The 25,355-nt window shown below is 40.5% G+C and overlaps 1 protein-coding gene across 6 annotated transcripts in view; it reads right to left on the bottom strand.

Annotated features, from left to right (window-relative positions):
* Positions 1 to 25,355, bottom strand: part of FAT3 (FAT atypical cadherin 3) — a 671,890-nt gene that overhangs the window by 206,820 nt on the left and 439,715 nt on the right. For 4 of the 6 annotated variants that reach the window (XM_056561437.1, XM_056561434.1, XM_056561436.1 and 1 more), the window contains 3 exons: positions 10,988 to 11,302; positions 5,778 to 5,988; positions 2,222 to 2,290 (listed from right to left, as the gene is read on the bottom strand). In XM_056561437.1, the coding sequence (XP_056417412.1) occupies positions 2,222 to 2,290; positions 5,778 to 5,988; positions 10,988 to 11,302 (595 nt within the window). The remainder of the gene's footprint in view (positions 1 to 2,221; positions 2,291 to 5,777; positions 5,989 to 10,987; positions 11,303 to 25,355) is intronic. The other 2 variants (XM_056561438.1, XM_056561440.1) reach the window with 1 other exon arrangement.

Genomic DNA, 25,355 nt, shown 5'->3' with positions numbered 1-25,355 from the left:
TCTGGCTCTCCACAATGAGAAACAGCACATCTACAAAGCAAGACGGGTAGTTGTCCAGTTCTAATAACCTAAATATTCCTAAAAACACTCACTTGATCTTCTCTCAAAAGCATTGGTTACATAAAATAAAGGTATTATCAAATGACCCATACGTTGTTATATCTGGACCTCATATTTTGTAAATGTAGATTTTATCCTTTGCCACCATCACATTTACATAACCTCCATTCCGTATTAAATTTGGAGTGGCTTCCATAGATTCATCTAAGATATTTATTTCATGATTTTAGTTTTCTGGAGGCACAAAACTTAAAACTCCTCCACTAATCAGGTCAGTGGAATTATGATGACAGACGCCCCCGGAGCTATGAAAAAAAAACACCAGCTCTATTAAAAATGTGTATTAGAAGTGTTCCTCCACTTAAGGGATTGAGTCTATTTTTCTGCACAATCCACAAATTAAAATTACCATTAAAATATATTGATTGCGATCACTCATCCGTTAAGGAGTATGTTTATATAATCCGGAAAATTGGACTTCGTTTCTATTTACGGTGCCATTAAAATAATTTTTATATTACAAAAATGACGCCGGTGAAAAAAAATAACTATATAAATATTTTTTTTAAATGTAAATGAAAATATTAACATAAATTAAAAAAGAGAAAAAAAATGGTGCTGTTAAAATAAGTAACTAAATAAATAAGAAATAAAATGATACTAAATAAATATGTAAATATGATACCATGAACATAAATTAATAAATAAATAAGTAAAATGATGCTAAAAAAATCAATATGATACCATTAACATGAATGAATAAATAGCTAAATAAATATACAAAAAAAGTCATGATAACATTAAAATAAAGAAATAAGAAATAAATATGATGCCAATAAAATAAATAAAAATTAAAATAATAAAAAAAATATATTAATTAATTAAATAAAAATTATACAATTGACATAAATAAATAAATAAGAAATAAAATGATAACAAATGAATGAATAAATAAATAAATAAATCTCATTAAAGGGGTAGTCCAGTGGTGAAAAAATTATCCCCTATCCTAAGGATAGGGGATAAGTTTGAGATCGCGGGGGGTCCGACCGCTGGGGCCCCCTGCGATCTCCCTGTACGGGGCCCCGGCTCTCCGCCCAGATAGCGGGTGTCGACCCCCGCACGAAGCGGCGGCCGACACGCCCCCTCAATACATCTCAATGGCAGAGCCGGAGATTGCCGAAGGCAGCGCTTCGGCTCTGCCATAGAGTTGTATTGAGGGGGCGTGTCGGCCGCCGCCTCGTGCGGAGGTCCACACGCCCCCTTCCCGCGGGCTGTCGGGGCTCCGTACAGGAGATCGCAGGGGGCCCCAGCGGTCGGACCCCCCGCGATCTGCAACTTATCCCCTATCCTTAGGATAGGGGATAAGTTGCTCACCACTGAGTCACCACTGGACTACTCCTTTAACATAAATAAATACATACATAAGAAAAACATTATAGCAAATAAATAAATAAATAAACAAATTTGATTCCATTAACGTAAACAAATAAATATATAGATAGATAAATAAATAAAATGATGGCATACCAAAAATAAAAAAGGAAAAGAAAAAGGAAAAAAAAGATTGTTAAAAAATAAATAAAAATGAAATAAAAAATAAATACAATCTAGAAAGTTTACCTATCTGTCCCTACAAAACACAATGCATAAAAAAAAAATGTAAAAGGAAGTATATAAATATATATATATATATATATATATATTTTTAACAAAGTATACATTTCTAATAATTATTTCTACATACAAATGGTACCACTTAAAAATAAATGAATAAAAAAAGTCATTAATGAAAATATTCCATTAAATAATTTTAATTAAAATCATTCTATAAAATAAAAAAATAAAAAATAAGAAACAGGGTGTTTAGAGCCTGGAGACACCATTATGAGTAAAATATTCTAATAACATTATATTTTAACCAGATTACCGTGAAGAGATATCAGGCATCACAGAATGGCAGAGATGAAAGGGAAAGTAATTGGATAGCGACTTGCAAAGAAAAAAAAATCCTTAAAGAGGGAATATGTAACATTTTGTGAAAAGACTAATTAATACACTGCGTTAGACATAAAACACAATTTAAATGGCTCTGAAAGGGAGAAATAGAAAAAAAAAAAAACAGCAGCGAATTAGCAAAGTATATTTCCACCAATAATACCTTCTGATGAGCAGTTCTGCCCACAAGCTGTTTGCAGAATATAGAACATCTCTCGGGCATGCTTGCCACCTTGCAGCAGGGCAGTCAGCAGAAAAAGAAAGAGACAGCGGAAAAGGCAGCGAGAGAGAAAAGAGGGAAAGAGAGAGAGGTGAGTCAGACAGGACGAGATTAGCGCACAAGCAATTAAGGGATTAAATCCGACAACACAAAGAATAGAAAAACAGAAAACAAAAAATAGAAAAAAAGATTTTAGGACATCAGTGAAAGCAAAGCAAGTGACATACTTAGAAACTGCAGAGGGTTAGACATATTAGTAATTATACAAAGTGTACATGAGAGATAGTCAAATTCCCTTAGTCAATGTCCCATTAAAAGGGTACTCCGCCCCTAGTCATCTTATCCCCTATCCAAAGATGTCTGATCGCGGGGGTCCTGTCCCTGCGGCATCCGACGCTCGCTTCGATCGTCTGGTGCAGAGTCGAAAGCTCGTGACTTCACGGCTGTGCCCCGCTCATGTCGTCGGCCATCACGCCCCCTCCCATATTCTTGCATCGAGGGGGCGTGTCGATGATGTCACAAACGGGGAGTGACCGTGATGTCACGAGCCTCCACCGCGCATCGCCAGTCATCCAGCACAGAGCGGAGTTCACTTCGTGCACCAGATGTCTGAGGTGCCGCAGCCAAGATCGCGGGGGTTCTCAGCGGCGGGACCCCCGCGATCAGACATCTTATCCCCTATCCTTATAGATATATAGATATAGATATGTAGGGGCTGAGTACCCAATTAAGGTGACAAATTATGAAATATTCTGGTCTAGAGTATTCAACAATCACCATAAGAAATGTATATACACCCAATAAAATCTCAATAAAAAGAATGAAAAAAACAAACATCAAAACCATGAAAAATAAACTATGATAACTTTCTTTTAATTATCAAAGTGTAAATGCAGAGCTGGTCCCCTGCCCAGACTGGTGCGGAGAGACGCAGTTTACGCTGGGTGGTACAGTTACAGCAACAGAAACAGGTACAGCAACTGAGGCAAAATGTATGATGCCCAGCAAGTTCTGTGTCCAAGTCTCTCAGAAAAGGACTTGTGCACGGAACTGACTGGGTGTTGTGCGGTTGCCTAGCAACTGTATTACCCAGTGTGAGCTGCGTTTCTCCACGCGATCTGTGCAGAATGGGCAAGAGACAAATGCTGAAATTACACTTTATTTATATTACTATTAGTAAGTGATAGCAATAATTATAATAGGTTCACAAGACTGATATTTTATACAAAAATCTTTGATTTGGAAGACCCTTTAACAAGCTGCATGGGGACAAAAACATGCCGTATGAGTTCTTTTAAATCAATGAGATGCAGTTTTCAAGATTTCCCATGGAATCCACATCAGAACCTGCATGTAAAACTCATTGGCCCTGATTTACTATTGTAAATCCGACCTGTTTTGTCGGGTTGTGCGGCAGAATTTGGCCACAAATTGTGTCTGTGCCAGAATCTGTATCAGAATTTGCACAATAAAATACGTAAAAACCCAACCAACTCTCCATTTTACTCAGAAAACCTGAAAAATGGGTGTGGTTGCTGGTATGAGGGGGCGTGAACACCAAAAAGGGGCGTGTTCCCAACATTTTCAAAAAATCCCAATATATTTAGTAAGGTTTCCACAGAAAATGTAGTGTATTTGATCTGAGAAAAAAACAGATCAGAGCATGTGTAAAAAAAAGAAAAATGTAGAGAAAGGTGCAAAACATAGGGAAACCTTAGTAAATACAGTGGACAAAATATCTGTTGGGAAAAAAAACTACAAAGAAAACTAAAATCCACTCTTAGTAAATCAGGGCCGTTGTGAACATACCCTAATTGTAACCATTTATATTGGGTTATTTCCACTACGAATGCGTTTACCCTACAGAATCTCCACCCGGAGATATTCCAGGTAAGGAGAATCAATCGGTGCTAGGACCGCTCAGACATGTGTTGTCTCTATGGACAGCAATGCATATCCGAGCTGATTCTGCCCATGGCGTATGTTCACCCGGCAGAATTTCCGAGCAAAATTCTGCGGAAACAACATTCCACTCGGAAATTCAGCTTGCAACATTGGGATTCTGCTGCTCTGTGCACTCAGACTTCCAGATTCCGGCATCCTCAGTAACATTGAACCTGTTCAATGATTCAGTGGATTCCGCTCGGAAATGCATTGCCATCTATAGAGAAGACACATTTCCAAGTGGTCCTAGTGCCGCCGAATCAACCATATTTTCCGGCGGACATCCCGCACATTTTGGGCTGTGTGAACATAGCCTAAGGAATGAAAATGATCAGCCCGGATTTGAATTTCTTTCTGCATGTGCACAATGCAGCATAATCCCATTGAAAACAATGGGAGACTGCTGCACCGGAATTTCCAATCAGAATTTAAACATACCGTAAAGGGTTACTCCGGTGCTCCAGCTTTCTGAACATTTTGTACAGAACACCCGGAGCCAGAGGCCGTGATCGAGACATCATGGCCCCCATGCCGTCACACCACACCCCCTCCATTTATGTCTATGGGAGGGAGTGTATCGACCGTCACGCCCCTAGCATAGACATGTATGGAGGGGGTGTGACATGACATCATGAGGGGGCGTGGCCGTGAGGTCATGATCACTGCCACAGGAACCCGGTGTTTGTTTAGAATGCTGGGTGCTGCGGGAGATTGCGGGAGGCCCCACCAGCGGGACCCCCGCAATCAGACATCTTATCCCCTATTCTTTGGATAGGGGATAAGATATCTAACATAGGAGTACCCCTTTAAGTCTTCTCCTTCTGGTTTGATGAAATCACATATTTTATTCCAGTTCTGCACAAAAACAAGCGCTGGATTATCCAACCTTCAATTATGTTATAGTAAATACATCATGTAAATTTAAAATTCAAGTCAATAAATATTATATGTTTACTGTAGTCCCTACCTGCACCATGTATCACCCTCTGGGCCTTATTTACACACTGTATATTTGGTCAGAATAAAGAAGCTAAATCTAGAGTCGGTCTAAAACACAGTTGAAAAAAAATTGAATGGATTTATCCATTTGTTTTTTTTATTTGCATCCCTGGCTTCAAATGACTTCTGCAAAATAAATGTGTCCCTTCTTACCTCTCCTCTTGGCTTATCCTATTCACAGATACGCCAAGCGGGATGACCGGCTTTGAAAGAAAATAAAATACTTGCAATACTCTGTCAGGAGTTGTTTATGCTATAGGTATCTATAGGTGGCCACCCAGTGGTTGTGAGGTGAACTGCAGCCTGTTGAGGGTTTTGCATGTTGCAATAATTTATCACATTTTATTGTTATTAATTAGGTTTTTTAACTGTTAAAAATTGAAATTTGGTTAGTACAGATGTGGCTACTTAAACACATAAATATTAACAAAAAGGAAAGAAAAGAGAAAAACAAAAGGCCCCTTTATAGAATATATAAAGAATATATAAAGTAGATAAACAAATCTGAAGAATTTTATAGAAGAAGAGGAGTCAGCGTGAGTTGACTTGTTCTTACCTTCAACATCGAACCAGAGAGGTATATTGGAGGGCTGCACGGTGACCACCCCCACAATCTCGGTCACTTTATCACTTTCCATTACGGTAAAATTGTAGAAGGGTTCGTCGAATGTGAGGGAGGTAAGTGAAGGTGGGGGCTTCTTTATCCATTCTATATGGAGCCGTGCAGTGGAGGACTTCTGAGGACGCCCATTGTCTACAGCCTTTATCTGATTTGGGAAAGAGAAATTGGGGTGACTCCTTTTTTTCTACAGTAATTTAGTTTAGTACAGGCCCTGTCTGCAGTAACCGGCATTTATAACATTTGGCGAGGCATATTGACATCAATGGTATAGTAAACCTGGTCATTTATGTTAGATACAAAAACTTCTATCACAATTCCCATACACACGTACGCTCTGCTCTGTCGAGCATGCATGTGTTCTGAATAAGGAGAAGGAGCAAGCTGCTGCCATATTTCTGTAATGGCAGCATGAAACATTGGGATCAGGCATAATGACATCAACATGCCTGATTCTTCTCTCTAAGGCTGGGTTCACACCACGTTTTCTTAAATACGGTTCCCGTATACGGTTGGGAGGAGGGGGCGGGGCTTAATTGCGGCGCCTGCACTCAGCCGTATTCGGGAACCGTATTTAATGAAAGTCTATGAGCCGACCGGAGTGAACCGCAGCCTCCGGTCGGCTTAGTTTTCGGCCGTATGCGGTTTCCCGACCGCAGGCAAAAACGTGGTCGACCACGATTAAGCCCCGCCCCCCCTCCTCCCAACCGTATACGGGAGCCGTATTTAAGAAAACGTGGTGTGAACCCAGCCTAACACAGTTTTTCCCAATTAGTGTCTTCAGCTGTTGCAAAACTACAACTCCCAGCATGCCCAGACAGCCAAAGGAGTTGTGGTTTTGCAATGTCTGGAGGCAGGCTGGTTAAGAAACACTGTTCTACCTCATCTGCCGGTGAAGCCTATTTAAAAATACTTTCATGTAGGCCCCAAAGACAGGGATTTTTCTTTGTATATAAAAAAAAAAGATGGCTTTCCAGCCATCTGCAGCCAGTATTTTCTATACGGAAAATTGGATTTTATTTCTATTTACAATATCATAAAAATAATTATGTATATTAAAAGATGATGCCGGTAAAAAAAACAATTCACTAACAAAATAAGAAAATAAATAAATTACATTTTTTAATGATAACATTAACATAAAGAAAGAAAGAAAGAAATATATGAGAAAATAAGCTAAAATGATATCATTAAAATAAACGAATAAATAAACAAGAAACAAAATGATCGCATTAACATAAATAAATAAATCCGAAATAAAATATCAATAAAATATCAAAATAAATTTGAAATAAAATATCATTAAAATAAATAAATCCGTAAAATGATATCATTAAAATAAATGAATACATAAATGTATAAATAAATACATTAGAAATAAAAAATGATATCATTAAAATAAATACATTTGAAATAAAATGATATTATTAAAATAAATAAATCTGAAAGAAAATGATATCATTAAAATAAATACATTTCAAACAAAATAAAAATTATTGAAATAAATAGATAAGTGAATAGGTAAAAATTATAAGTAAATAAGTAAAAATGATGCCTTAGGGAAAAAAAAAAAAAAAAAAAAAAGGAAAAAAAGTCTTATTTTGAAAGAATGTTGGCCCTATAAAAAGGTTTTTTTTTCCACATAAAAAAACCAAAAAATTGGCTTCCTGGCAAACTCTAGTCATTTTATGGCTGGTAGAGTCGGTAAGCAACTGTGTTACATAATTTGCGCAAAATTAATAGGAGGCGCACACATAAGGCGCAGCGCTGGGAGCTGCAATTGCTGACGTTATTCTGAATGTTATGTAAACGCACTTTTTTTTATGACTTCACATGAAAATACAAAAAAAAACAAACTAGAATTTCACATAATGTTGAATTGTTTTATCTGCAAGCCTGTCATTCTCGCTCATATGGCTGTCATGTCAGTTTACGAAGATTGGTCAGCGATCCTGACAGGACTGGTTTGGTGAACACTCCTGTTGTCTATAAAATAACAAAGCTGTGGCATCTTCTCTCAGGATTGTGCACGGTGCCATTACTGTAATTCCTCCTGGAAACGTAGGGAGAGACTGACAATTTCATTTGAAGCGCACCTGTCACTAAAAAAACCTAAAAACAAACAACTTTTGACATGTCCTGAAGCAGATTGAATTCATAAAGAAAGGCGTCAAACAGGACATATATATCAAAAAGTATACTTTATTAACATAAATCCAAAATGACAAGACATTTAAAATAATTTAAAAGATACATATACAGTAACAATCATAGATCCAAAAATGCTGAGAGAAAGTCGGGGGCTACGCATATCTGCCACCCAACGTTTCACCAATGAAGGCTTCTTCCGACACCCCGGAAGAAGCCTTCATTGGTGAAACGTTGAGCGGCAGGCGGTTGTGACGCTGTAATCCTTGCTCCACTTGGTAAAGTATTCTGTTATCTCTGTCCAGTTCTGGTTTTGCCCTATATGTAATGCTCTACTCATTCCCTGGGGTTTTGTCTGCTCTGTGATTGTTGTACTTACCTGTGGTCCGAGCATACTTGCTGGATCCGACTCAAATATATGATATATGAGCAGGAGTCCATTCTATTTAGCCCACGGGAGTCAATATTTATTATGCATATGGTTATTTAACCCCTTTTCTGGCAGATATGCGTAGCCCCCGACTTTCTCTCAGCATTTTTGGATCTATGATTGTTACTGTATATGTATCTTTTAAATAATTTTAAATGTCTTGTCATTTTAGATTTATGTTAATAAAGTATACTTTTTGATATATATGTCCTGTTTGACGCCTTTCTTTATGAATTCAATCTATGTCTTTTGGCGTAGGACCTACTGTGTGGGAATTTTTTCTTTTGGTATCTCAATGTCCTGAAGCAGTGGGGTCCTAACTGTGGCCCTGCTGATGTTGAAACTTTTTCATGCCCAGACAGCCATTTGCTGTTGGCCTGTCCCGGTTCCCCCCTCCCCTCCTGTCTTCTCAGAATCATACAATTGATGTGAAGGGGGGGAGCTCATGTCACTGCCCATTAGATTTCTCGGAATTTTAGTTTTGCAACAGCAGGAGACACCCTGTTTGGGAAACACTGCTTTTAACATTCCCAATTCATCTGTTTTTGGGTGAGATAGGGCGCTGGCAGGAGAACACATGCATGCTCAGCAAAACTGAGCATGCAAGTGCATAAGCAAGTCAGGAGACATAGCTGTCAGTAGAAATAATATTTACCCAAGGGCTATTTATTTTGGACCGCTTTAGGCTATGTTCAAACTGCATTTCTTGAGGTTCAAAGATACAAATTTTTAAGTATTTTTTTTTTGTGCCATTTTTTTAAGTTACAATTTACTGTTGTTTTCCGGGTGTGTTCCATTTCTATAATATAGCTTTTTTTTATGCCCCAAAGTACAATTTAAAAACTATAGCTTTTCACTTTGGGCAAGGGGGAATGATAACACGTAGATGTTCATTCATTAAGGGCTAGTACACACTGAGAAATTCCACCAGCAATTTCCACTCGATAATTCCCGAGCAAAATCATCTTGCAGCAGCTTCACATTGCGCAGTTCAAACTACGAAAATTCTGCAGTTTCATTTCTGCTATGAACTTGCTATGTATATCAAAATAAACACCGCTATTTGATTCATCTGCTGGTGAGTGCCCGCGCCATCCTCATTGCTATTGGAAAGTCTATAAAACGTTGCTCAAGGTTTTTCATGCAGATTAAATGAAGTCTTTAATAAAAAAAAGTTAGGCTAGGTTCAAATTACGGAATTTCTGGCAAGACAAAATCCGGCCAGAGATTCTCAGCGCCCAGCCTTTATTGAATCAGTTAGTGCTTAGACCGTGCGGACATTTCCATCCCCATAGACGGCAATGTCTGTGGCGTGGATTCCATTTAGAGAATGAGCAAGATCATTCTGTTGACTGCGAGATTCCGTAGTGTGCACTATGCAACAGAATTCCTTTGCCAGCAATGGGATTCTGTTGCACCCAAATTTCCGAGTGGAATGTCAAAGCAGAATTCCAGTGGTAAATTCTGGTGCAGCAGAATCCTATTGTTGGCAATTGGATTTCTTTGCACAGTGCACACTAGGGAATTTCAAAAGAATGATCACCATAGTGTGAACCTTGCCTTAAAGGAGTATTCCTCCCCTAGACATCTTATCCCCTATCCAAAGGACCCCTGCGATCTCCCTGCTGCACTCGGCGTTTAGAGCGTTGTGTGCAGCGCCGGAGGCTCGTGACGTCTCGGCCACGCTCTGCTCGTGATGTCACGGCCACGCCCCTCAATGCAAGTCTATGGGAGTGGGTGTAACAACCATCATGCCCCCTCCCATAGACTTGCATTGAGGGGGCGTGGTCATGACATCACAAGTCTCTGCACTGTATCGCCAGTTACTCGGCACAGAGCAAAGCTCGCTCCGTGCACCGGAGGTTGATCAGGGATAAGATGTCTAGGGAGGAGTACCCCTTTAAGTTAGGTTCACACTGCAGAAGCTCTGTCTGGAGATGGGACTCTGGTGTATGGGATTCTGCTGCACCGGAATTTTCGACTGAAAATCCTAAGTGAAATTTCAGATGGAAATTTCATATTGTAAACCCAGCCTTACACCATGGGATTGGACAGGCCCAACCACCTTTTCAAAGAAGTACAAAGATTTCAACCAAGGCTTCCATAAACTTCAGATACATTCCTTTAAGTTAGTTAGATTTAAGATTTCCTTGCGATCGGTCCTACATAAACATTTCATTAATGGCTAAGACTTTCCATGAAAATCCCAAACAAAATAAAAAGAATTAGCATTCTGCAACGAAAATGTCGGAATTATGGATAGACGAGAAACTAAGGGGCTAAATCAAAATAGACGCTTCCAATGAATTTTAAACTAGCTATTTCTGGTTTGTAGCCTAAACGGTTGAGCGCGGTGTACGGCAGATCTGTTTTGAATTAAAGACAAATGTATCATTTATGGCAGCATGCTGTTCTTGCCTTTCTGGTTCCCGGGGGAACTGGCCGCTTGCACTTGCAAATTTAAAATACAAGTAGGTAGTGAAGTGTTTTGATTTTGCATTAGCCTTGTAAATAACCTTCTCTGCCTCACTGTTAAACAACGTGAAAAGAATGGGTAATGAATTCTTACTGTTAAGATGTCGTAACTTCCAGACGAAAACTGCTTTCTGGAGGACACCATGCCGGTTTTGGGGTCGATGAAGAACTTGCCGTCCTCGTTGCCATCAACAATGGTGTAGGAGATCTCAGCGTTCGGGCCTTCGTCCTTGTCGAAGGCGAAAGTTCTGTAGATGGGTTCTCCTCTTTTCTTACGGTCTCTCTCTGGAAGTTTGATCTGATAAACCTTTTCAGGAAATTGGGGCTTGTTGTCGTTTTCATCTAGGACCTGAACCACAACCCAGACGGTGGAGTGCTTGGGTGATAGACCGCCGTCACTGACTGTGACCTGTAAGTGAACGATAGACATGACTTACTAGGGATCATGGGTAGTCATATATGACCATGGTACTACAGAGAAGATTGTAAATTGATATTGATATTAAACAAGAAGTCATGAGATCTGGTTAAGTGTTTCAAAAACATTGTCAAAATGTCCTGATAAATTACCTTCAGTCCATAAACTCAATACTTCTGCACCAAGACATTAGCAAGACATGCTTTAAAGGGGTACTCCGTTGGATAACAATTTTTATTAAATGAACTGGTGCCAAACCGTTAAACAGATTTGTAAATTACTTCTATTAATCCTTCCAGTAGTTGTCAGCTGCTGTTTACTACAGAGGTAGAAGTAGAAGTCCATAGTAAGAGCAAATCCCCATAGCAAACCTATCCTGCTCTGGACAGTTCCTGGCATGGACAGAGGCGACAGCAGAGAGCACTGTGGTCAGACAGAAAAGAAATTCAAAAAGAAAAAACTTCCTGTGTAGTATACAGCAGCTGATAAGTACTGGAAGGATTAAGATTTTTTTTTTATAGAAGTAATTTACAAATCTGTTTAACTTTCTTGCATCAGTTGATTTTAGAAAAAAAAAATTCTACTGGAGTACCCCTTTAAGTCTGGTCAGTAGTATAATCCCTTCAGGTCCCTTCCTTGGACATGTCATACCACAGGAGAAAAGTGGGTAAGGATGAAACCATTATTGACTGAGATGATATAGAGTGCAAACTTTAAAGACCTGTCAGGTGCCCTCAATATGGAAAGTTATAACCTGCCCGATAAGGGGACCTGAGAGGTCTTGAAAGCTTGAACTCTACGGTATATCTTTTCAGTTAGCCAATAAATGTATCATCCTCACTCCACAGTAGACATGAACCGATTCTGTAGCTTAAAGGGGTACTCCACCGTTGACATCTTATCCCCTATCCTTTGGATGTCTGATCGCGGGGGTCCCGTCGCTGGGGACCCCCGCAATATAGCATGCAGCACCCACCTGTATCTGCTTCCGACAGCGCTGGAGGTTCTGGCTCCCGACCACAGGAACGGAAGATCGTGACGTCACGACTCCGCCCCATGTGATGTCACACCCCGCCCCCTCAATGCAAGTCTATGGGAGGGGGCGTGACAGTCGCCACGCCCCCTCCCATAGACTTGCATTGAGGGGACGGGGCGTGACGTCACACGGGGGCGGAGTCGTGACGTCACGATCTTCCATTCCCGTGGTCGGGAGCCAGAACCTCCAGCGCTGTCGGAAGCAGATACAGGTGGGTGCTGCATGCTATATTGCGGGGGTCCCCAGCCGCGGGACCCCTGCGATCAGACATCTTATCCCCTATCCTTTGGATAGGGGATAAGATGTCAACGGTGGAGTACCCCTTTAAGGGAGAGCCCTCAGAATCACCTTTCCCGGTGGGCCCAAGGTACCATATCCTGACATCTTGTCATCCCTAAGACCATTTGTGACAAGTTACCTAAAATATATACATACATATATATATATATATATATATATATATATATATATATATATATATATATAGTAGAAATAATAGATCAAGGGGAGCACCGTGCACCAGGATTCCAGATCCGCCCGGGTGCCAAGCTTCGGGAACCGACCAACTCCCAGATAATATGTATATATATATATATATATATATATATATATATATATATATATATATAAAAAAAAAGAAAGACTTAAAGGAAAACTGTCACATATTTTCTCCCGCACTATCCTCAGGTATTGGTGGATAGTGCGGGAGACGCTGATTAAAACGAGCCCTACCTTGGTCTGATCCGCGCCGCCATTCGCCTGCAATTGTAGTTTTAATCTCTGTGTATATCCTGCTGTAACTGGCAAAGGCGGGGCTTCTGCGGGCTAACGGACACTGACGCCAGCGCCGCTCATGAATATTCATCCCTCCTGTTCTCCCTCTCTTCGCTGCTCCTAACCAGAGGGAGGGATGAATATTCATGAGCGGCGCTGACGTCAGTGTCCGTTAGCCCGCAGAAGCCCCGCCTTTGCCAGTTACAGCAGGATATACACAAAAGATTAAAACTACAATTGCGGGCGAATGGCGGCACGGATCAGACCAAGGTAGGGCTCGTTTTAATCAGCGTCTCCCGCACTATCCACCAATACCTGTGGATAGTGCGGGAGAAAATATGTGACAGTTTTCCTTTAAATTGAGCAGAAGAGATGTTCCTTCACATCTGATGACTTCGTCTGAACGCTCCCCGATTCCAGCTGCCAGTTATTGGTTATATTTAGCAGGCACCAGATGAAAAGATTAAATGCAATTAGCAGGATGCTGATTAGACTGGCATGTGCCAAGATGATGGGTAGTGGCGTGGGCTGAGATACTAGCAAGTTCTTTTGTTTTTTTGTATTTTTTTTTTACGACATGAATTTTGGATTTTGGGTGAACTTGGATAGACACATCAGAGCCCTCCATTCCACCGCTTTGGGCACTTATCGAGTTTACTGATCTCTTTATCTAGACAATGGTGTCAGTGAGAACCCCGGAGCCGGGATGGCAGCTTTCCACGCTGTTGAGTCAGGTAATTCTGATTATTACACATTGATTGCTGTGCTGTTTATCAGCTCCGCCGCTCACTGCAGCATAAAACGCCCTCCCACTGGATGGTCTATTTCACAGAAAAGCTACAGCCAAAGCACAATTTCACATTGTATCATCTCCCCTGCTGGAATGTTAATACTGAAAATCCCACTGCAGTTACAGATGTACTCCGAAACCCGCTATGCTGCTAGAAATTCATATGAATGGGGGGATATACTGCTCACTTCGGCAACCATACTTAATAGGGTTTCAGTAATGTGCTTAAAGGGTACCTCTCATGAAATAAACTTTTGATATATTTTAGATTAATGAATGTTGAATAACTTTCCAATAGCATGTTAATGAAAAATATGCTTCTTTCTATTGTATTTTTCCCAATCAGTCCTGTCAGCAAGCATTTCTGACTCATGCTGGAGTCCTAAACACTCAGAGCTGCCAGCCTGCTTTGTTCACAGCCAAACAGGCTGTGAACAAAGCAGGCTGGCAGCTCTGAGTGTTCTCGTTTGTGAACAAAGCAGACTGGCAGCTCGTAGTGTTTAGGACTCCAGCATGAGTCTGAAATGCTTGCTGCCAGGACTGGTAGGGAGACCCTTAGTGGTCATTTCTTCAAAGTGAAAAATGTAATAGAAAAAAGCATATTTTTTAATAACATTCAATTGTAAAGTTATTCTGCATACATTAATTTATAATATATCAAAAGTTTTTTTGATGAGAGGTACCCTTTAAAGGTGTACTCCATCGCTGGGGACCCCATGATCTTGCACGCAGCACCCCGTTACAATCAGTCCCCGAAGCATGTTCTCTCTGGGTCTGAGTACTGGAGATCACGGGGCCGGAGCATTGTGAAGTCATGGCCATGCCCCCATGTGACGTCAAAATTCTCCGCCCCCTCAATACAAGCCTATGGCAGGGGGCGTGACAGCTGTATATCCACCCTTATAGGGTTACTCCGGTGGAAAACATCAACTGGTGCCAGAAAGTTAAACAGATTTGTGAATGACTTCTATTAAAAAATCTTTATCCTTCCAGTACTTTTTAGCAGCTGTATGCTACAGAGGAAATTCTTTGCTTTTTGAATTTCTTTTTTATCTTGTCCACAGTGCTCTCTGCTGACACCTGATGCCCGTATCAGGAACTGTCCAGAGCAGGAGAAAATCCTCATAGCGAACCTATGCTGCCCTGGACAGTTCCTGACATGGACAGAGGTGTCAGCAGAGAGCACTGTGGACAAGACAAAAAAGAAATTCAAAAAGCAAAGAATTTCCTCTGTAGCATACAGCTGCTAAAAAGTACTGGAAGGATAAAGATTTTTTTAATAGAAGTAATTTACAAATCTGTTTAAATTTCTGGCACCAGTTATTTTTTTTTTTTTTTTTAAGTTTCCACCGGAGTACCCCTTTAAACGCTATTTTTTTTTTACCTAGAAAGGTCAAAAATTTGGTGCTTATTTTTTTTCTTGAAGAAGCACTACAGGATTTATTTTTTTTGCTGAGATTGTGCAACATAGATTCTTGTGTATGCCTTGTGCTTACCTGTTTTAGCTGACATGGCATGCATGGGATAGGCTTCATTATGGTTTTTCATATGCACAATCATTAGTCAATCATAAGTCAGTTGCAAATAATGAAATTTAATAGGTGTCAAAAATGTTATAACATTATGGAGTTTCACAGTCCCCCCTCCCCTAATTTATAGCACCATACAATATCTTCTTTGTGTCCCAATACAGTGTTTAATGAATACTCCCCAGACCAGTGTTTTAAAAACAGTGTGTTTCTGACTGTTGTAAAACTACAATTCCCAGTATGCCCAGACAGCCTTCGGCTGTCCAGGCATGCTGAGGGTTGTAGTTTTGCAACTGCTGGGGATACAAAATTCGGAAAACACTTCCCCAAACAAAGATTTACCAATGTGGTCATTAAGGGTGCGTTCAGACTTGCCTATTTTGCTGCAGATTTTCTGCTGTTGGTTTTCCCTACCCATTGAAGTCAATGCCTATGAAAAATCAGCAGAAAGCAGTGCAGGATAAGCTATTGTTGGGCAATAGCGTAGAGGTTCTTGCGTATGTCTTGTGCTTACTTGTTTTGGCTGACGTGGCAGGCAGGAGATAAGCTCCTGTATGGTTTACAAATGCAGAATGATGTGGGTTCTGTAATGCAGCCTACAATTCCCATGAATCCTCTGGCAGAGGGTTGGGTGTTTGATCATTCCAGCTGGTCATGTTATTAGGCTGCTGGTGCTGGCGGATACCCAGGTAAACTGATTAGACACATAAGTGGGTTGGAGGCAGTTCACATTAAGTACAGTTTTTCTTACTCAAAGTAAGTGTGTTTTTTAAAGAAAATCTTCATAAAACACCTCAATCCTGATTATAGGTCAAATCCCTTTTGCATCAATATTTAAGTCTCTAGGCTGCGTTAACACAAGGAAATTTTACTGCATTTTTCCACACATTTTTACTGTATTTTTGGCAGTTTTTGCTGCGATTTTCAAAAATAGTGGTAAAAATGACACATTTGAACAATTGCATTAAAATAGCACCATTTTTGTAACAATTTTGGGAAAATCATTAAACATTAAAATCGGCAAAAGCATTAAACATGCAGCAAAAAAAATGCAATCTCTGAACACAGCCTCAGGAGTGGTGGAAAACTATTAAATATCCTGAACCCATAGAGCAGTGTTTCCCAACCAATGTGCCTCCAGCTATTTAGCAATCTTTTCAGGTGGCTGGGAAAGCTGGGGAGAGTACTCTGAGCCCTGCACTGTGTTCTGCCTACCACCCAGCTTTTCCAGTTCCTGAAGAGAATAGATATCCGCTAAAGCAGCCTTTTTTGGAGTTTTTTTAGGAGTCTGGAAGAGCTGGGTGTCACGCACACTGCGTGCTACCAATCTTTGCCAGTCTCCTGAAGCTTCAGCAGTGATAGTCTGTTCATTCTCCCTTCATTCCTCACTGTGGCAGCACTGCCATGCCCTCTCCCTGCCCCCGCACTGATGTCTTCTCTACCCCTCACTCTTCTGTCAGTCTGCAATAAATCTTTTCTCCCCCTCTTGCCCTGTCCCCTCTCCCTCCCCTGCACTAACTGCAATAGCTATTCTCTGCACCTGCCTGTCAGACAGTTAAATCATACTTTTTTCATATAACATGCAGGATCAAAGTGGGCCTATGCCTTATAAATATAAAAATTCAATATATATATATATATATATATATATATATTTATTTATTTATTTAATTATTGACATTTTAGTAAATAATTTAGCTAGAAAGTTTAGGATGATGGTAACTTTGTCGTAAAACACAAGAATTTTTTGAATGCCAGCGTGTCAGTAAAATATTAAGTAGCAAAGTGCGCTGTGCCTGGCTGGTCTCATCCCCGGAATACTTTTTTCCAAGAGTACTTGTCTGGGATAAACAATTCAGCTTCTGAGGTCGTGCTCAGCCTGACAGCTGGATGCGAGTTATGACAGTAGCAGGAGATGACACCGCTCACCCTTTGTCTAAAATAAATATATAGAAAAAAAAATCCCCTTAACCACAAGACCTTGAAGCACCGGGCACGAAGTTCATATCCTGAGCCAGACGGGGAGACCATAAATATGAGCAAAGGAAAATCAATTCTGCTGAAATTGTTCAATTGCTGCTCTCAGCCATCAATAACACAGAGGATTGTGTCTCACAGTCACAGAAAGCTCTACTCAGTACCCCCCAAAGCGACCGACCATCACAACCTTATGAAAAAGAGGTGCTTAACTGGTAGCCTATTACTCTGGGATTTTGCCAATAGTGCAAGTCAGTCATAATCCATGATAAGTCAATTATAACTCAATAACAAGTCAATCATAAGTCATTAATTAGTCATAAATATGTCATAAATAAGTCAATCATAAGTCAATGTTAAGTCAGTCATAAGTCATTAATAAGTCAGTAATTAGTGAATCATAAGTCAATAATAAGTCAGTTATACGTCAATCATTAGTCATTAATAAGTCAATCATAAATAATAAATAAGTCAATTATCATCCATTAATAAGTCAATCATAAAACATTAAGTTAATCATAATTCAATTAGAAGTCAATTATAAGTCATTAATAAGTCAATAATAAGTCATTAATAAGTCAATCATAAGTCAATTATAATTAATAAGTCAATCATAATTCAATTATAAGTCAGCCATAGTTGAATTATAATTCAATTATAAGTCAATAATAAGTCAATCATAAGTCAATAGCATTACTTCAGTAAATCCCTTTCACCCTGCTATCCTCCCACCCACTGCAGCATAGCCATGCCCCGTGAAGACCATGTGACTGATGACATATTGATATGCTTTACTGCAAGCACCACAAACATAGACAACAATATAAAGGATCTGCCCCCTTCACATGAATTTAAAAAAAAGAGTGTCTGGGCATGCTCAATAACCTTTAAAGAGGTAATTCAACAAGGAGGGGAAGGCTGAGCTGTGATCATCATCTATTGTAAACATCCTGGGGGACATATTCATTAACCTGCTAAGTTTTACTTAGCTGAGGCATTCTTAGAGTGCACCAGATTTTTAACAGTGACTCTATGGGGGAGATTTATGAAAACCTGTCTAGAGGAAAAGTTGCAGAGTTGCCCATAGCCACCAATCAGATCGCTTATTTCATTTTTCAGAGGCCTTTTAAAAAATGAAAGAAGCAATCTGATTGGTTGTTATGGGCAACAGGTCAACTTTTCCTTAGGACAAATTTTGATAAATCTCCCCCAATGTTCTCAGTCTACAGCCCCTATGAAGTGGTATAGTTAACACTTGTTTTTTGGTAAAAATTAAGTCTAAGCCCTGCCCTTTTTATGAGGCCATGTCCCTTTTAAATAATTATCAAACAGAGTGCAAACAAGGCAGAACGCTTTTAAAAATGTGCGCCACACAACTTTTTCAACCAAAGTACACACAAAAAACATCAAATTTGGTTCTGAATATCAACCCTTTGGAATCAAATTTTCTAAAAGTTTGCCAACAAATTTTGTAGAACCCTACTTTATAGGGATGCTTTGATGCTTTTCAACCTTCAATTATTTAATTCCTTGGGGTCTTTGCCATAATTCTTCAGGCAATTTGAAAAATCTAAATAGTGAAATGTTTCCTAATCCCGTATCCATTGCTGCCCATATTCCACCACTGGCATGCAGCCCCACCCCCTCACATTTAATACTATGATTTATTTAGTTTAACCCAGTCTGTATTGAGAATATCAGTTCCGCCTGGCAGCCGCGTGGAGGAATTGGCTCGATCTTGCTCTCATTCATTTTAAGGCCATATGGTCTACCTGGTGAGAAGAAATCTGTTAGTGATTATACGGCACGTCTCTTACTAACCATGGGATTAGGGAAATATAATTATGAATCACAACACTCAAGGGAAAAGTAATTACATTTAGATTGTGTATTTCTAGGTAGTGGGCTGGACCCCATCATTTCTACACTTTATTCCTGGTTATTAAATTTTAACTTTCTGAAACACCGGAAAAAATATGGGTATGAAGTCAATTATTGCTTCCGCGAGCGGTGACGGATCCTAAATACTCTTGTATGATACAACACAAGTAATCCTGAGGAAGGTCACTGGCAATCACACTGTTAAAGGGGTATTCCAGCTTTCTACATCGTATAAAATGTATGCTCGCAGGGGTCCCGCTGCTAGGGACCCCCGCGATCTCGGTGCAGCCCCTTGCATTCTGTGCCGGGCACTGCCTCTGAAACGGGGACATGATGTCACGACCGTGCCCCCTAGTGACGTCACGCCACGCCCTGCCCTGCCCCCTCCATTCATGTCTATGGGAGGGGGCGTGGAGGAGATGAGATGTATAAAGCCATAATACCCCTTTAACAACCTGTCTGCTATATATTGTGGCAATTCTTATAGTCAGGTCATATCTGGTCATCCAAAATCTTAAGAGACAGAAAAATGCTGCTTATCTCATGCTAGGGAATGAGAGAGTCCATGTAGAATATCTGCATTATTCATAGTCCCTTATGTCTCACTCAACGGGGTCAAGGAAGATGAGAAATGAGGAGCTATTGGAGAAGTTCCTGAAACAACTTTGAAGGAACATGTCAAGTCTGTTGATCCTCGAGAACTGTTCAATGTTGCCACCAAGACAGAGACCGACACAAAATAGCTAAATGAGTTCTCCAAAGGGATGACCTGTTTAAACAACTCCTCTTATCTCAGCTTCGTAGACCAGTGGTTCTCACACGAGGTCCTCAAGTGCCCCCAACAGGTCATGTTTTCAGAATTTCCTTAGTCTTTCACAGGGGATATAATTATAATCAGTGCATCAGGTTTCACCACAAGTGTTCCCTGTATGGGATACCCTCATATAACGACCTGTTGGGGATACTTGAGGACTGCAGTTTGGAAACACTGTCTTAGGCTGGGTTCACACCACGTTTTTGTAATACACTTCCTGATTCAGGTTTTTGATTAAAAAACGGATTCCTCAAAACCTGACTAAACTTTAACAAATTTTTACCTGTATACGGTTCAAAACTGTATACAGTTTGAAAAATAATGTCCGGTTGCATCTGTTTTTGAAGAAAAAACTGTATACATTTTTAACTTTTCACCTCATTATGAATAAAGTTTCACTTTGTTTGAAATTCCAAGAAAAAAAACTGTGCATAGTCAAAAACCGTATGGTGAAAACCAGATGGAACCGTACGCACATACAGTTCTGTATGGTTCACATTGACTCCCATGTTTGAAAAAAAAACGTAAATGGTTTAATACGGTTTTTACCCGGACCAAAAACCGTGGTAGGCCACGGTTTTCTGTCCTGAAAAAAAAAAGTAAAAAAAGTATGGTTTGAAAAACGGAGACAACCATATACATTATGGTGCATCCGGTTTTGAATGGGAAGTCTATGGGCACGGTTTTCTGTACGGTTGCATACGTTTTTTTTTTTACCGTATGCCAAAACCGTATAGCAAAATTGTGGTGTGAACCCACCCTTAGACCTCTTTGAGCATTCAATGGTGGAGGGGAAACTGGGTTTAACTGCATTAACACCTTGGGTTTTAGGTTTAGACAATAGCAACCTTCCACATGTGTATGGCTACGGCTATATGGAGATTTTGACTGTGATAGAGGTTGCATGGATAAAAATTGCCATAGTGCACTGCTGTGGCCAAGCTGCATCAAACCTTAGGCAAGTGAATGGCCTGCGACTGTAAGAAACTGATTCAGGATGGATAAGTATCTTGAGGTCCGGATACAATGAAGCCATATGTAGCAGAAGCATGCAAAGGTAGAAAAATGGTCCAGCTGAAGTATATAGGAGCTCAATAGTTGTACTCAATCATAATAAGTTCACGTATATCAAGCCTTAGGTTACATTAAGGACACAGGTTTGATGGGTCATATGCTTGATGGGTTCTAGGGTTAACTAAACATGAGATGAACAGATGTTGGCTCCATATACGTATATGACCTGGTTCCAATCCAAACCTGTGGAAACCATATGTCTTTCATTAAAATGCTTAATCCTGTAGGTTGATTTTTTTTCCATGTATTCACTGTGCCAGAACAATGCACACAGGCACATCTTTTCTGCCCCTTTTTCTTTGTTTGCATATAGCCAAAGAAATAATTCAAGGAACCCAGCCGAAAAAACTAGTTACACCTCATAGATGGATACATGGCGACAATGCTCATAATGACTGCACAGAAATGCAGTCTCACTCTGATGATATAGTCCATTTGGAAGTCTAATCTCGACTTGGCTTTAATAAGGTGAGGAATTAGTTCAAAATCCTTGAGGTCATGTGTCAGCTAGTAAACAAGAAAAGACACTATCACATTTGGGGTAGAGATTGTGCAAGCTGGATCTTGCCCAAAACTACTGTCCCTACTTACTTGGACAATCTGACCAACATGGAGGCCACTAACTTGGCGATGTTTCCTATGGTCCATAAAGGGGTTTTCTGGGTCTATTTAACTAATAGCTCATTGTAATGAGCACAAGGGTGCCAGTGAGGACTATGATGAGGGTAATAGTCCCTGAAGTGTAAGTCACATAGCTCAGTGATGTGCTTAAGTAGACTCAGAAATTATATTTTTCTCATATAAGCTGTTTCCACACACAAACCCCAGGAATGAGATCTCCGAGTGGTCCGTTAAAATTTTTTTAGTCTCTGTAGATAGTCCTTGCTGCTGGATAGGAAGTGGACTCAGGAATGACTTTGTTGCAGACAGGACTAATGGCTAGTATTTGGCCTATACACCCATCAGAGTAAAGGTCAGGCAACATGAGGCCCGAATGATCACAAGGCACAGGGTGCAGGACAACAGGAGAGATGGAGTAAACCTCGATTATTGGCAACAGGTGAGTACTCTGGAAAGTTTAAATATCTCACATATGGGAGGTGTGACTACCAAATCTGATTGGCCTGGCACTCACACCCCCTCGTTGGCCAAGAAAGCCCCATGACGGGATTATAAATGGCCCTACAAGGACAGCAGGGCAACCACAGAATGAACAAAGGTAGCGCTGGACCCTATGCAGGTAAGAATTTAACAGACACAATTGATACTTGCTAGTTGTTAGTCATGGCTGGTAATGGTGGTCTGGCCACTAAAAGAAAAAAATCCAGGTAGACAAGAGTAAATTGAAGGTTACATTTTTCTCAGTGTTTTAGAATGTTAGCATGGTTTTTATTGCTGCAAGCTTTCCTTCTCTTGGAACAAAAATTGAGTGGGATGAGGCAATTTTTTGGCCCAGATTAACAGCCTATGAACCAGACAGAAAAAAAGTACAAATTAATAGAAAAACACCAAACAATTGTTCTTCTCCTTCCTTTAGCTGCTCTTTTACCGATGCACTTAGACGTCTACATGAAAGCGGGCCAGGGCTTTTAGCTTCTTGAGCTTCTTCTTCTTTAGCTTCTTTTAGCTTCTTCTCTACACATGATTATATAGCCTGAGAATACTGATCCTTTTTTGGTTTAATTCTCACTATCAGCAGGAACTAAATACCTTCACTCTTATTTCCATGGCCCTGACTGCTTCTCAGCATTGAGAACAGATGGCCCCAATTTACCCAATGACGGGAGTTCTTTATGCTCTAGCAGTGGCACGCCACCATGGTCGGCTATTACATGATACTAGGTGATAATTGCCCAGCAAATGAGGGGAGAAGAAAGGGACACTGTGACAATATGGTAGAGCCATATCAGGTCTTCGTCATATAATTTTGCACAACGGGTTATTATACCCTAGATTAGATTGGACATTTGGATCTTGGTCTTTTTGTTAATTTTTTTTTAATTTTTACTTAAAGGGAAGCTCCAGTGATATGTCATATGAAACACAGAGTAGCTATCCTTCTTATATGTAACATTTACTGTAGGGTTGTGTGTCATGTAAGGTCTCCCTTCTGCCGGCACCCCCTGCGATCTCCTGCCCGGTTCCCCTGGCTCTCTGCATGAATGAAGTGTGTCGACCACACCACAATGCAGTGACCGATACACCCCCTCCATGCATCTCATACACCCCCTCCATGCATAATACAGCTTTTATGGCATTCCCATAGAGATACTTGGAGGGGGTGCGTCGGCCACTGTTTTTGCCGTGGTTGACACACTTTATTCATTATCACACTTATCCCCTATCCTGCAGAATATGTTTTTCTTTTAGACTGGATAACTTCTATAACTAATGGCCTATTGTGGTGAGCACTAGATTGCCAGTGAGGACTATGAGGGAGCAGAAGTGGACAGCTGGGGAACAGGTAGAAAAAACTTTTGTGGTTCAGACCACGACCAAAGCTGAGAACAACTAGAGAGGGAAACGTGTGACCGCATGCTCCTCTCCCCACTTTGTGTCTATGAGTCCATCCAGGTCATGTGACACATAACTGGGAGAGAACACGCTAAGCACACGCTTCTCCTGGCTCCTTCTCATGATCCATTGAAAAATGACAAATGAAAACTTCTGTTATATCTCTATGACATACCAAAAGTTTTTCTTCATGACAGTGCCCATTTAAATCTATGGGGGAAGATATATTAGACTATAACTGAAACAAAATGACACCTCTAGGTTTTTGACAAAACCTACACAAGTTGTAGCCATGTTACTGTTCACCCAACTTACGAAAAATACCCCAAATTATAGTTTTTTTTAATATTCTGATATTTTATCTCTTCCTTTATTTTTTCTTCTGTTTTCTTGGTTTTGTTTGCTGAATTTCATGATCCTCCATAGCAGGAAGCTGTGGTACAGACACAATGAACTGCCCACAGGAAAAAAAATAACTTTCGAAGTTATAAAGGAAGAAAACTTTTTATCCTTTGGTGTGGAAAAGACATAAAGTGCAAAGGATGGCATGGGGGCAGGCCTGAGGTTCCTGGTAACAGTAGGAAGTGAATGTGACATAACAGTAAAGACGGCAATTGAAGTGCGTGCCACTGAGATAAATGTGGGCACAGCCTAAGGGGCCAAGAACGTACAGTCATCTGTGCGATAGGATTACAGGGAAAGTTCCACAGTATCTCATCCGCTAACTGCTTAAAGCAACAACATTCTAACTGCAGCATCAAGACCAAAAATGTATTTATCTCCACAGATAAACCAACATTTGAAGAGAAATTCGGCTTCTGAAAAATTATTCACAACATGTTCTAACTAAAACCTATATAAAAGGTTAAAGATAGATATCTGATCGGGGGGTCCCACCAAGGGGCCCGCGATCTTGGCAGCAGCACTAAAGACATCCGGTGCACGGAGTAAACTTTCGCTCCGTGCCGAATGACTGGCGATGCAGGGCAGAGGCTTATGATGTCAGGGCCACACCCCACTTGTGACATCACAGCCACGCCCCCTCAATGCAATTTTAAGGGAGGGGGCATGACGTCCGCCATGCCCCCTCCCATAGACTTGCATTGATGGGCGTGACCATGATGTCACGAGCAGGGCAAGGCCGGGACGTCAGGAGCCTCCGGCGCTACACCCGACGGTCTAAATGAACGCCAGGTGCAGCAGGGAGATCGCTGGGATCCCTAGCGGTGGGACCCCCGCAATCAGACATATTATCCCCTATCCTTTGGATAGGGGATAAGATGTCTAGGGGCGGAGTACTCCTTTAAAAGAAGCATCAGGTTTACCCATTCATCCCCATTCACCTTTCTCTCCTGTATCTAGAGCAGAGAATTTCTATCTGCAGCATCTCTCTCTCTCTCTGGAGTTGGTATAATTGTGCATTACAGCCCATTAATTTCAAAGAGAATTTTGTAATGCCTCATTTAACCTGTAGGGGCACTGCAGGAGAACTGAACGCTTGTTGCTGAATTCTGGAATATTCTTCCTTCAGGGACATAATTAGAAAAGGTAGGCCCCATAGAAAGCTTCTGAACTGTAATATTGAAAAATACAACTTGATAAGTGGGAAAAGAGGGATTTTGGTATCAGAAAAGTGTTTTCTAACAAATCTATCC

The sequence above is a fragment of the Hyla sarda genome, chromosome 2 (genome assembly GCF_029499605.1).
Source record: "Hyla sarda isolate aHylSar1 chromosome 2, aHylSar1.hap1, whole genome shotgun sequence".
In the NCBI taxonomy this organism is placed as follows: domain Eukaryota; kingdom Metazoa; phylum Chordata; class Amphibia; order Anura; family Hylidae; genus Hyla; species Hyla sarda.
Note: the sequence above shows the minus strand (reverse complement) of the source record. Positions and strands in the feature narration are given on the sequence as shown.